At 36.0% G+C, this 14,559-nt stretch overlaps 1 protein-coding gene across 7 annotated transcripts in view; it reads left to right on the top strand.

Annotated features, from left to right (window-relative positions):
* Nucleotides 1-14,559, top strand: part of DROSHA (drosha ribonuclease III) — a 119,106-nt gene that overhangs the window by 20,171 nt on the left and 84,376 nt on the right. For all 7 annotated transcript variants that reach the window (XR_011966293.1, XM_072605485.1, XM_072605487.1 and 4 more), the window contains 4 exons: nucleotides 1,373-1,477; nucleotides 2,073-2,304; nucleotides 6,380-6,521; nucleotides 11,843-11,997. Coding sequence is in view for 6 of the 7 variants with exons in the window: in XM_072605485.1 (XP_072461586.1) it covers nucleotides 1,373-1,477; nucleotides 2,073-2,304; nucleotides 6,380-6,521; nucleotides 11,843-11,997 (634 nt within the window). In the remaining variant the exon portion in view is untranslated. The remainder of the gene's footprint in view (nucleotides 1-1,372; nucleotides 1,478-2,072; nucleotides 2,305-6,379; nucleotides 6,522-11,842; nucleotides 11,998-14,559) is intronic.

The following is a 14,559-nucleotide window of genomic DNA, read 5'->3' as shown; positions in this document are numbered from 1 at the left end:
CATACCTTTTCAAAGAATAAGCCCTTTAAGCCAGATATGCCCAGTTCCTTTAATTAATCTTTATATGGCATTCATATTCTCAAGGCCCTTTATCATCCTAGTTAGTTTTCTCTGGGTGATCTCTAGGTTATCATTTTCCTTTCAAATGCATATTCAAATTTAAAACTCTATCCGGTTTTAAAATTATTTCAAAATTACTTCTTTTTGGAATATTTTATGTAATTATGGCATTTTTCTTTTCAACAACAATCTTTTATTATGTTTAATATAGAATTAATACTGCAAAAGAATTAAACTGGGCTACAATTTCAGGGTTACATCAAATTCAGAAGCCTAACATCTTGTGCTCTTCTTTTAATGGACACCACTTTTAAATTAGAAAAATCTTTTAAAAATACATCAGTGTATTCTTATTCAACAGGCATTACTGAAAAGTTGTGTGTAAAACAGATTTCTACAAGTTGAATTCACTAGGTGGACACAGTATTTAAAAGATTTTCTTGGTAACAAACCTTTGTAAAACAAAGAATCCTTTTAATATCAAAACATTGAACACTTATTCATCTATTTTACAAGTTCCGAACTTTACAAAGTGAAACATTGCTTGGTCACAGAATTCTTATTTAGAAACTAAAGGCTGACAGTATTTTCTCAATGAAATCTTATTTTTTAAGATCTTTACTTTCTGTATTAATGGTACCATGGCTTTTCTCAACCCTCATTCCACTTTGCAGAATCATTTGACTGTTTCCCTTCGTTTGATAAGTATCTTCTGATCAAGGGTCCTCTGTTAATTTTGAATTTCATTTTGGAAATTGACTTCCAGATATTCACTTAGGACATAGTTAAAATAAATCTTTTCACTTTAAAGTCACAGGATTTCACTAAGTTGATTTAATGCTAATTTAATTCCATTTTTTTTATTGTAGATAAATTTTAATAAAACTTCAAGCTGTTTGTTTCTTAATCTTACATTTCAGGATACTTATAATTTGATAGAAGGGTGTGTTTTCATGCAGCAGTGGGAAGTATTTTTATTTTACCTGACAGACTAGATGAGTAAGGATAGTGATTGGAAGATTTTGAGAAAAATTGACCATGATCAAACTTCATTTATTTTTAGAGTTTCAGGTGTTTTATTTTTGAGGGTTGGTAATCAGTTTTCATCTCCCAGTAAACATTGTGAAAGAAGTTTACTTTTTTGTTAAGTAAAAAGTTGCTTTATCTTCTTGAGGAATTAATGGCAAATAGCAAAATTAGAAAAATTGCTGTAGTGAGGTCTTTTTATTTGGAAGCATGTTGATGACAATAGATGTGATGGTGGTTTTCAGCTTTTCTATCAAAAACAGCTTTGTGTATTAAACCCTTTAAGAGAGCGAGAACGGGACAGGGACAGGGACAGACACAGGCACCGGGAAAGCCGAAGATCCCCATCTCCAGACAGATCCTATAAAAAAGAGTACAAGCGAACTAGCAGGTAAGACTAAAGGGGTTGGCTTTGGAACTAGTATTAAACTAGGAAAACCTAATTGTGTTCACTCTAGATTCATGATATTATAAAATAACAGAAGTCTGTATTATGAAATAACATTAAGTCCAAATTTAAACTCTATACAAAGAAGTTTTGAAGACCAAAAACAACTATTCACTTTGGAGATCTCTAATAGAATATATTGGTCTTAAAACTTCCGATACATATTTGGTATGAAAATTCTGAAAGCAAAGCATTTGTTTCTTCTTTGAGAGACCTTTACTTACCTGCTTTGAAATGGTATTCATCAGTGCTCATTACCAAATACTCTCAAAATGTCTCTGTCTAGTGAGGGTTGTGACTTAAATTGTAATGCAAAGGTAAATGTATAGAGGGACAGCAGTTTAAGGAGTCATCAGTGAATGACCATAGACTTTTGTTTACAAAACTGAGATCATACTTAATTATAATTATAAAATTTAATTTATTAAATATAATTATAATTATAAAATTAATTATAATTATAATTCCTCTTAAAATGTACAGAATAAATGCTGTTAATTTTGACTGCAAAAGTTTTTTTTCTTCTTTCTTGATGAAGCCGCTCTCCAAGTAGAGAGAAGAAGAGAACTCGATGGGAAGATGACAGAGATCGATGGGTTGACAGTCAGAATTCTGGCAAAGAGAAGAGCTATACCTCAATCAAGGACAAAGAGCCAGAGGAGATCATGCCTGACAAAAATGACGAAGAAGAGGAGGATCTGCTTAAACCAGTCTGGATTCGTTGTACTCATTCAGAAAGCTACTATTCTAATGATCCCATGGATCAGGTGGTATGTTTGAAGTGGAGTGGGAACAGTTTTGCACATATCAAGCATTTACTATGTTAAATTTGAATTTAGGATGGTCATAAACAAGCCATTATTTCCAGAGACACACTTGAGAATTAGATATTTTAAAGCTTACGTTAACACATAAAAGATTTCTATATTCACCACCCTACGGCCTCTAAATTTCATAATTTTGAAGGTGGGGACATCCTGCTTTTTTCTCAGTACCTTTTGTAAATAGCTTCTGTATAAGAATAAGGATAAAATAAGTGCCAAAGTAGATGTCTGAGAAAGAATAAGAGTTTGTCTCTTAGAACTAGATTATGGACAAGAAAGTAATAATAAATAGTTTCCCATAGCAGTTCTCCTTTTTTCATCTCAAAATCCTAGAGTGTCATCTGCTTTCTCCTCTTTTCCCCCAGTCTGACCAAAAAAATCACTCTTCCTTTCTTGGCTAACTCTTCTATATCTGCACTTGTTTCTGTTCTGTCCTGTCTTGTCCAGAAAATTGCAGTATATCTCCCTTCTGTCTTTAATCTTTCCCTACTTACTAATTCCTTATTTACTGCCTTCAAGTAGTTTTCAGTATCTTCCATTAAGTGCAGGTTTGACCATGTGATTTTGTGTGTGTGTGTGTGTGTGTTTGTGCATTTGTACTCACATATTTCTCCCTCATTAGACTATGAGCTTCTTGAAAGGAGGGGTTGCTTATTTCTTTTTTATATTTATCTCTAACACTTAGCACATTCCCTGACATTTTAGGCACTTTAATAAATATTAGGTTGTTCAGCTTTACAATTTGAAAGATGCTTTCCTTGAACCCTTTGAAGTATAGTTTTCAGTGTTGGAGTGGAAGTAGCTGCCTGTGGCAAGGATTTTATTCGGTTAATTATAATTGGAGGCTTTTTGGTAAACTAGAAAGGGCTCTTGATTCAGGAATGAGGATTTATGAATTCGTATCCTGCCTTTGCAACTTCTGTGGACCTGAGTGCCCTCATTTGTGAAAGGAGATGGACTAGTCTATGTCTTTTGTTCTTTAAGCTTCATCTGTGATCCTGTAATGGTAACATTGTTATTCTTCATCAAAAGTACTACCTTTTTTCTCTTTCTCACTGTTTTCTCGCTTTTCTTTCCTAATTTCCTTCCTTCTTTCTTCCCTCCCTCCCATCTTCCCTCTCTGTTATCATCATTTAGAAAGTTTCTTGTTTTCTTCCTTCATTGTTTTTACCTACCATACTGTGACTGGTTTCTGGATGTCTTCAAGTTGGTATGTCTTTAATGTTTTTTTCTAAATGTTTTCTTTTTCTTACATCGTAGGTATCCTCAATATTGCTTCCCCCTCCCTCATGATAGTCGTCCCATATTTCTTAAATATTTCTTACAGAGAAAAAGAAGGCAGTAGAACTTGTTGATCCATTGAAAAATATCTGAAAATATGTGCAATGTGTAACACCTATTGACCTTTCACCTCCACAAAGAGATGAGTTGGGGTTGTTCTCTCATGTCGCTTCATTCAAGTCATGTTTAATCTTTATTATCCAGTTACATTGACTTGATTTTTTTGATATATGGTTGTTCTTTCCATTTATATTATTGAATCTATTAGATTTTTTTGACTATTTCTTGTTTTCTTGGCTCTGCTTACTCCATTCTGCATCATTTCATATAGATCTTTCTCCATGCTTCTCTGTTATTCCTTACACATGCCATTTCTTATGGCATAGTAGTATTGCATTACATTTATGTATCCCATTTTATTTAGTCATTCCACAGTTGATTAGCATCTATTGGTTTCTAATTATTTACTATCACAAAAATGATCCTACAAATATTTTGAGATATTCAAAGCATATAGCAATATATATATATATATCAATATATGTATATATAGCAATATACATATATATTGCTATATACTTTGAATATCAAAAGTTTAAGAGAAGAAAATTGATACTAGGATTTTTTTTCCACTTCAGTCACTTCCCTTCTCAGCTTAGGTGCATTAATTTTGTCTTTGCAGAAGCTTCTCAGTTTTATGTAATTAAACATATTTTATCTTTTGTAATTTTCTCTATTTCTTCTTTTGTTAAGAATACAAATAAGAAAAAAAATTAATCTTTTTATAAAATGATCTTTAATTATAAAGTCACATATCTATTTATAATTTATTGTGGAATATGATGTAAGTTGTTGGTCTAAGTCTAATTACTGCCAAACTGCTTTCCAGTCTTCCCAGAAGTATTTATCAAATAAAGAGTTTTCTTCTAGGCCGTTTTTCATTATCACTATCTCTTACCCTCCATATATCTGAGCTGTTAGAAAGGCCTGCCAATTTCACCATTACAGTTATCTCTCAATTACTTTCTCTTCTCTTCTCCCATTCTAGTGCAGGTCCTCATCACCTCACACCTTGATTATTACAGTAGTCTGTTAGTGGATCTGCCTGCCTCTGGTCTCTCTCTACTGTAGTCCTTTTTCCATTCAGCCACTAAAGTGATTTTCCTTAAAGCACAAGTCCAATCATGTCATCCCCCCAGCCTTCAATAAAGAACAAACCAAAACAAAGCTTCAGTGGCTTCCTGTTGCTTCCAGAAGCAACTAAGTGCTGTTTGGCATTCAAATCCTTTTATAATCTAGGCCCCTCCTACCTGCTAGTCTCCTTCCTCCTCAGCACATCTTCTTCAATCTGGGAACAGTGATGTCTTGGCAGTTACACTAGCAAGACATTTCATCTCTGTGCCGTAGGCATTTTCTCTTAACATTTAAGGAATGTTAAAGGGTTCCCTGAGCTTGTCTTTTTGAATTTTCCAGAAACACTGGACCCAGAGTGTGCAGGAGTCCCTGAACAGGTCAAGGGCAAAGTGCCCCCTGAGCTGACATAATTTGTTGTTTTGTACCCCAAGCTAGACTCCTTGTGTCTCCTTGGGAGTCAAGACAGTTACCAGTCAGTCTGTGTACTAGGCTGAGAAACTACTTGTGCAGCTGGGATCCTTGTAGATAAGCAGACCATCATATCGTGGTAGTCTAGTAGTTCCCAAGGGAAAAGAATGTCACTTTTGCCATCTTCTTGTTCCTCTCCTTTGGGTGGGTGGGAGTGGAGGAGTTTGTCCTTTACTGTACCTTTGCTCCTCCTATGCCACTGCCCTCTAGGAGGAGATTTCTGTTTTCTCTTCCTTTCTTTGTTGTACTGTCATAAATATGCAAACTTCTATATGGAGTGTAAACTCTTTGCCCTGGCTTAGGGTCCCACTTATATGTTCATTTGTCTTAGAATAAATCTGTTGGCAACACAATGCCTCGTGGACTTGTGATATTGTTTTTGGTTAACTACCCTCTTTCTGAAACTTTTGCATTCCTTTCTTCTCTATTACTGACATCCCTGGCTTCCTTTAAGTCCCAGCTAAGCTCTCGCCTTCTATAGGAAACTTTCCCTAATCATTCATAATTCCAATGCTTTCATTCTGTTAGTTATTTCCTATTTACCCTTTATATAAGCTTGATTTGTATCTATTTGTTTGCATGTTGTCTTCCCTATTAGAAGGGCATGACTTGAGGACATAGATTATCTTTTGCTTCTTCCCTCCTAATTCAGCCCAAGTTCTTCTGTCTTCATGGCTTACTTTTCAAACCTGTCTCCTGGAAGCCATAATTCAAAGTCTGAGCAAATAGCTTAATAGGAAGAACTTTTTTTTCCTTTTTGATTTCTTGACATTTCCATGGATTCTTCTGTAATGTTCTTGGGTGTATATCAATTTTTAAAATCCTGAGGGGGATGAGAGGACGGGAAGACCAAAGTTTCTACTTCAAGCTTTATTCCTCTTTATCTGACATTTTTTTTTTTTTACAGATGTAGTATTTTCCCCTTTATCATTGTTAGATAAATTACAGGATTGATATTTTTCACTATTTCTGTCACCTTAAGAAAAATTAGTGGTAAATTGTCAGAAGTAAGAGAGATTTTGTTTTTAAATTTATAAAGTAGAAACTGTGATATTTTGGTATCAAATAATAGACCTATCATTTTATCTGAGCTAATTTGTTGATACTACCAATTTTTTGTTACATGTTTTTCTTTAAGGGAGATTCTACAGTTGTTGGAACAAGTAGACTCCGAGACTTGTATGAAAAGTTTGAAGAAGAATTAGGGAAGAGGCAAGCAAAAGCCAAAGCTGTGAGGCCCCCATGGGAGCCACCCAAGACCAAACTAGATGAGGATTTAGGTAAGTCCTTGGGAAAGATTTGTACCTGAATTTTTGAAAGTATCTTTTTTAAGCCTAAAATAGATTATTTAAATTCTTGAAAATTTTCTTAATGTTAAAGTTCAGAGAATTTTTATTATTATTAATGATAATAGTAATAGATCACATTCCACAGTGTGTACTTTCTTCACAACAACACTATAAGAGGTGGTACAAAATTTAATCCAAATTTAGCCAGATGAGACTCTGGGAAGCTGCTAAAGAGCCCCCTGGCTTTGAAAACCCAGATGTTGGTGCTTCTCTCTCTGGTAACTATGTATGTAAGGTCAGACAGTAGGATCTGTCTGTTGATCTGTGATGTATGTATTGCTTGTAATCAGACAGTTGTAAGCACTGTCTATTGATCTTTGTTTCTCTGTTTGTATTTTCTCTGAAGTTCAGGGTGCTAACTTTGCCCCCTGAAGTAAGTGAATGATATATATGCTTGATTAAAAGTGATTGTTGACCCCCTCAGAAGTTACTTTCCTTTTAGAAAAGCAGATCTAAGAACCTATTCAGCAAGCCCTCCTGTGTATGTCAGGGTCCTTGCTGATACATTATGGTGTGAGTTGGGTAGGGTCTGCAAATTAAAAGGAAAGTATGGGGGCTGAGATAATTGTTCATTGTTTGCCGGTTGTGGTAGCTGTAGGTTCTGTTGAGCCCCAGGAGCACTGCCCTGGGATTGTATTGTATGTAGATCCCAGGCAGGAGTGGTGAGAGCTTGAAATAGAGCCCTGGAGCAGGAGTTTAGAGTTTAGCCCTGGGGTAAAATGGAGACTATGCAAGGAGGCACTGAATGTGCTTTTCTGCAGCATTCTCCTGGGATAGTTTGGGAACCAGGAGGTGGAGTTATCAGTGATGGATGGGGGGAAGTGCCATGTGCCCCTAAGGACCCTACCCTGATGACTTCGTTGCCCAGCTGCCCCTCAGGACTTGGAAGTGGGGGCTGGAGCATTATTAAGACAGGGACTTGGCACATTAGAAGCCTACACCAGAGTGCCTGCAACAGCATTGTGGGGAGGATACGCTCCCAAGAGGACTTTATTTGGACAATTTGTTTTAGAGTGAGGAAGGAGGAGCTGGTTGCTCACTCCCCAAAGACTGACCCCACAAAGAATGATGTTATGTTATGTATTCTACAAAAGTGAAGTTCATGATGTGTTTGTGGGAATTATGTTGTATTTACTTAAGAAATGTTAATACCAGTTGCTCTTAATGGCTATGAAAGATCTCAGGGCTCAATGTAATGCTAATGAGAGTTAAAAATCTTCCCCACTCATTAATGGGCATGCTCATTAAGAGAAGCTTGATTAGGGGAGATTTTTTTTTTTTTTTGTATAAAATCCCACACCTTTTGTTAATTTGTAATAGGGCACAGGTTCTCAAGGGTTATAATGCCCTCTGGCTCTGAAAAGTATATAAATACTCTTGAGTTGAGGTTTTGGGGATTAGTTTTTGGAAGAAGGTTTGTGTGCCAGTTGAGACACTGGGAAGGCATTAAGGAACCCCTTGGCTTTGAAAACCCAGAGGATGGTGCTTCTCTCTCTGGTAACTGTATATACAGTTGGATCTGTCTGTGGATCTGTGCTGTATGTATTGCTTATAGTCAGACAGTTGAAAGCCCTTTCTGTTGATCTTTGTTTCTTTGTTTGTATTTTCTCTGAAGTTCAGGGTGACCCTTCAAAAGTTGTTTTCCTTTTAGAAAAGCAGATCTGTGAACTTGTACAGCAAACCCTCCTGTGTATGTTAGAGTCCTTGCTGTTACATTTTGGCCTTAGTTTTTTCTTGTTATTTTTTGGCTTTGTCCTGGGCCCAGCCTCTGCACTCCTTTCCCCCTCCAAGGCACAGCTAGCCTCCCACCACCATGCCCACATACACTATGCTGAAAATACTCTTGCTCCCTGAGAACCCTCCAGTGGCTTTGACCTTCACTTTTCCCCACTGGCTTGGAACTGAGAACAAGAACTCAATTTTATTGTAAATATCCACAACCAGCGGGATCCCCACCCCACTGCTTCAACACTCACCAGATGTTTGCTGTGTTTTTTTACCCAGGACCATATCTCAGCAGCACAGCTGGACCTGATGTCCTTTGTCATCAGAGGCTCCCTCAGTCTTCCCCTGCTCAGACCCCTAACTCCCCACCATGTCCAGGAGGTGAAAATTCTTGTAGCTGAGGTGGAGGCCACCTCCCAACCCAGCTGTTCCCCAGGGCTTTCCACTTACTTTCAGCTGAGCTAGCCTGGATGTTTCTGCTTCACTCACACACAACTTTTGTCCTGGGATCTTGGAATCTTCTTGGGTTGTCCCAGGAGACCACTATTTTTACTGCTCCATGTTCACGCTGATGTGCTCTTTTGTTTGTGGAGGAAATCTAGAGAGCTTGGAATTTTCTTACCTAGTCTGCCATCTTTTCAGAATCCTCTCCCTCAGAACTGTGTATAAATTTTGACCGTGATACAGTAACTGTGTGGCCATGTGCAGTTTTAACCACTCTGAGCCTCTGTTTCTTCATATGTAAAATGTACATAATAATATGTACTATGTGCTTTATAAGATTACTATAGATTATTACAGATTAATATATCTGTAATTCTAATAAAGTCTGAATTATAGCTGAAATATTAAGTGCTTTGTAAGCTTTTGATGTCTGCTTTTAACACAGCTAGTGCTTTCCTTCCCAGACTTCCTTGTATTTAATCCCTTTGCATATATTTGTAGTCTTTCATTTGATATTTATGGTATGTATATTTTTATGTGTTCCTCTTCTCTCCTCCCTTAGAATACAAACTCCTTGTGAGTAGGAATTGTTTCATTTGTTTTATTATATCCCTTTGTATTTTGCACAGTGCCTTTCAGAGAATAGGTACTAAATAAACACTTGCTGGTTGATTATTACTATATTTATGATAATCAGTAATAAATAGTAATCCCCTGTATAGCAGTGCTGTTAAGATGGCCACCTGGCATTTGATTGAATATGTATAGTGTTTTGCTAGGCAAATTGTTAGAATGTTCTCAAATTGAAGCAAAATCTGCCTGCACAAAATTGTGCCCATTGTTCTTAGTGCTACCTGTATAGCAATACAATATGTTTCATTCTTCTTTCATAGAATATAGCCAGGTCCCAGTTAGTGTGAATAATGAATCTTTTGAAACGGTTACACATATTCAAATCCACACTATTCAAAGTTAATCATGCAAAATATGCTAATTAGTTTTAACCCAAAGGAAATATGCAGTACAAATTTGGATAATGCATGTACTTCATGGGATTCATTATTCACACTAATCGGGATCCCCCTGCAGCTCCTCAGATATTTGAAAGCAGCTATTATATCCCCTTTTAAGACTTGTATTCTTTAGTTTAAGTACGCTTCTAAGGCTGGATTATAGGTTTTCTGAGCCCAAATACAGTGCTTTTTTTTAATTCTATTCTACACCATATTTTTATGCCAGAAGAGTAACCTGTGCCACTTAGCTTTGCTTAATCTCTCTTATAATATTCATTAACTCTTTTATTATGGTTATTCTTTATATGTATATGAATGTTGGTTTTGCAACTAAATTGCAGACTCTGCATGGATTGGAGAGAAATAAGACTAAGTACAAAACACAGTAGGCAATGAATATAGCAATCTACTGTTTGATAAACCCAAGGACACCAGCTTCTGGGATAAGAACTCACTGTTTGACAAAAATTGCTGGGAAAACTGGATAACAGTGTGGTTGAAACTAGGCAAAGACCAATCAATGCCTGACACCCTACACAAGAATAAAGTCCAAATGGGTACATGATCTAGGTATAAAAATTCATACTAATTGGTGGAGCAAGGAATAGAGTATTTATCAGATTTATGGAGAAGGGAAGAATTTTTGACTAAAGAAGAGATAGAAAGCATTATGAAGTGAAAGATGGATAATTTTGATTAAATTAAACTGAAAAGCTTTTGCACAACCAAACTCAGTACAACCAAGATTTGGAGGGATGAAGAAAACTGGGAAAGAATTTTTACAGCTAGTGTCTGTGATAAAGGCCTAATTTCTAAAATATATAGAGAACTGAGTCAAATGTATGAAAATATAAGTCATTCCCCAATTGATAAATGATCAAAGGATATGAACAGGCAGTTTTCAGAGGAAGAAATTAAAGATATCTATAGTCATGAAAAAATGCTCTAAATCACTATTGATTAGAGAGATGTAAATCAAAACAACTCTGAGATACCACATCATACCTATCAGATTGGCAAATATGACAGAACAGGAAGATGGTAAATGTTGGAGAGAATGTGGGAAAGTTGGAACACTAATTTATTGTTGGTGGAGCTGTGAGCTGATCCAACCATTCTGGAGAGCAATTTGGAACTATGCCCAAAGGACTACAAAAATGTGCATATGCTTTGACCCAGCAATATTGCTTCTAGGACCGTATCCCCAAGAGATCATAGAAATGGGAAAGGGTCCCACATGTACAAAAATATTTGTAGCCACTCTCTTTGTGGTGGCCCAAAACTGGAAATCAAGGGGATGCCTTTCAGTTAGGGAATGGCTGAATAAATTATGGTATATAAATGTATGCGCTATAAGAAATGATGAACAGGAAGACTTCAGAGAGGCCTGGAAAGACTTATATGATCTGATGCTGAGTGAAAGGAGCAGAATCAGGAGAACTTTGTGCATGTCAATGACCACGAGAATTTTTTCTAGTAGACTTGGAACTTCATTGCAATGCAAGGACTTAAAAATAATTTCCAGTGGTCTTTTAACGCAAAATGCCTTCCACATCCAGAGAAAGAACTGTGGAATTCTATTGCAGAATGTAGCAGATCATTTTCTTTTATATTACGTTTTGGTTTGTTACATGATTTCTCCCATTCATTTTAATTCTTTTACACAACATGACTATGGTGAAAATGTGTTCAATAGGAATGTATGTGTAGAACCTATATAAAATTGTATGCCTTCTTGGGGAGGGAAGGGGGATGTAAGGAGGAGGGAGGGGAAAAAAAATCCAAGTTACATGGTAGTGACTGTGGAATACTGAACATAAATAAAATTAATAATTAAAAAAATAAGACTGGGTCTTACCTATCATAGTACCTAGCATAGTGCTATATATATTATGTATAATTGGTAGGAATTCAGAAATATTTATTGAATGTTACTTTAAAGTCCGAAGTTTTGATTAACCTCCTAAAGTTTGGATTTTCAGTCACTTGGAAATTTCTTAAGTTTAAAAAAAATTCTTATCTCTTATCTGGCCATCCTTCCTCCCTTCCCTTCCCCCATTTTTATATCAGATAGCTCCAGTGAATCTGACTGTGATTCTGATGATGATAGCAGCTGTTCCAGCAGCTCAGACTCTGATGTTTTTGATGTAATTGCTGAAATCAAACGCAAAAAAGCCCATCCTGATCGACTTCATGAAGAGCTCTGGTATAATGACCCAGGACAGGTTTGTATGTTTACTTTTCAGTTATTTTAAATTAAAGGGCTTGGTGTGATTGGTGACTTGTCTTCTGCACATTTGTGATGAGCATCCTTGGAAGAGAAGTGTGCTCAGCAGTGCTGGCAGAATTCCTCTTCCAGCATGCCATATATTGTTATTTAAAACTTGTTTCTCTTTTTGGCTTCAAAGTTCAGCTCATAGCCTAACCTTGCAAAGATGTGATTTCCTGAGTTATCCTTGACTGAGTGTGTAAGTTCTGAGCTACAGTTCATTATAACACGTTAGCTTATCCTTGAAGATGCTTTGGATAAGAATACCTTAGTAGATAAATTATCTTCCATCTGCTTATATTTCTCTTGGGCTTGGCAGCTATATTTTAAGGAGGTATTTAGAGATCCTTTCTGTTGCTTTGATCCTGTGTATCTGTGCTTTGCTCTAATGCCAATTATTCAGTGTAATTTTTTTGTGATTTCCCAAAATATGGTATCCAGTCTTTTTAGTTCACTTTTTTGGTGGGGAGAAGGAGTGTGCTTCTTAGGTTCATTTATCTCTTCCTTTCATTTTTTGAATTTTTCAGCCAAGTAGTTCTAGTGGCTCATTCTCGCCCTCCCCCCCCAATATTCTGGTTATAGTTATTACTGAGTTATCTTCTAGATATTTCTGCTTATACTTTTTAAGCTCATATTATTTCTTCACATTTGAAGGTTTATTTACTCATTGCTTTACTGTTTTTGCTGCTTTATTTTTCCTCTGAACATTTCCTCTGAACATTTTTTCCCTTTTTACTGCTTTTTTTTTGTTCTTTCATTTGGCATTTTTGTTGTTTTGAAGTGATAAAGGGGAAGCAATCTGGAAAAAGTGCCAGTTTCTTACTCATTCATCTTGCCTGAAGATTCTCCCCAACTGCGAATTTTTAAAAAGACATAGAAGATATAAACAAGGTCAAGTAACTCAGGATAAATATAAAAAATATTGTAAGAATTATATTAGGAACAAGTCCAGAAAGAACTGAGCCATTTATGAAGGACAAGGACAAGAAAATGTTTAACTAGGTGGGGAGCAGAAGGGTAATTAAAGAAGGGAGAGAACTACTACTTGAGGTAGATGGAATGAAGGTAATGTGCAATGATGAGATGACTAGATGACAAGCAAATCATTTGCTTTCCATAGAAAATGATCAGTGGACTAGAAGGATAGTAGAAAACTATTCATCAGATAGTAGAAGCCCAGATTAGGAGAAGAGTTGGTCAGATGGTATATATCTACTGTGTGTATTAAAGTCTAGCCACAGAAAACATCTTAGTGTTTAGAAAAGCTGGCAATCGTTACTAAAATGTGATTAGAGAGCTTTAAAAGAATTTGGAAATTGAAAAAAATGGCTAAAGGACTGGAAAAAGACAAATGTCTTGATTTTCAAGAAGAGGAGGCTGGTGTTTTGCAGTCTGTAGGACAATGAATTTGACTTCTATTCCTGTCCACATTCTATAACATTGTTATTAGGATGGTTTGTGAAGACTTAGGGAAGCAGTAATAACTAAAAAACACTGAGGCTTCAGCAAGCAAAGATCATGCCAAACTAACCTAATTTATATTTTTAGTAGAATACATAGATTGATTTACAATAGAGATTCATGTATAAGAGGAATTCATTTATAAGGGAATATAATATATTTAAATTTCACCAAGTCAGCTGACCAAGTCATACTTTCTTTGTGGACAAGATATAGAAGTGTGTACTAAGTGATGGTATGATTAGATAGATTTGGAACTAGTTCAGCTATTACACTCAAAGAAAAGCCACTGAGAGGTTGAACCCACAGTCAGCTTGGTGGAAGTCCCTAGCAGAGTATTATAGGAATATGTACTTGACTTGTCTCTGTTTAACATTTTTATCAGAGATGTGAAAGGAGACAAGGCATTTTTTTTTTCAAAATAGCACATGCCATGAGCCATGGAGGAGTGGCAAACACTTTGGACTACATTGTTTGAGTACAAAAGATTTCTAAGCAGGCTACCGAGATGGGTCATGTAAAATAAGAGAAAATGCTAAAAGGAACAAGTCCAAATAATTTTATATACCACTCTTATAAATATAAATAAGTACAACATAAAAATATTTTATAAATATAAATAGAAGATAAACCATTTTATAGAAATAATAGATGTGGCTATGAATAACATTTGGGATTATTAATGGATTGTAAATCCACCATACGTCAACACTCTGATGTGTGATGAACTATTAACATTAAAAAATATATTTTCCAGAAATAGGGCAGATACTATTCCATTATGCTCTGCCTTCATCACATTCTTTTTGGAGTATTGTGTTCATTTCTGGGCACCACAATTTAGGAAAGGCATAGGCATATCTAAAAGAAGGTGAGAATGATAAAATAGACTTTAGAACATACTCTAGGAGAATAAGGCAGCTAAGTGGTGCGGTGGATGCAGTATAGCCCAGAGTCAGGAGTATGTATCTTCTTGAATTCAAATTTGGCCTCAGACATTTAACTTCATAGCTGTGTGACCTGGGCAGGTCATTTAACTCTCTCTGTTTCAGTTTCC

Source organism: Notamacropus eugenii, chromosome 4, assembly GCF_028372415.1.
Source record: "Notamacropus eugenii isolate mMacEug1 chromosome 4, mMacEug1.pri_v2, whole genome shotgun sequence".
Classification (NCBI taxonomy): domain Eukaryota; kingdom Metazoa; phylum Chordata; class Mammalia; order Diprotodontia; family Macropodidae; genus Notamacropus; species Notamacropus eugenii.
Note: the sequence above shows the minus strand (reverse complement) of the source record. Positions and strands in the feature narration are given on the sequence as shown.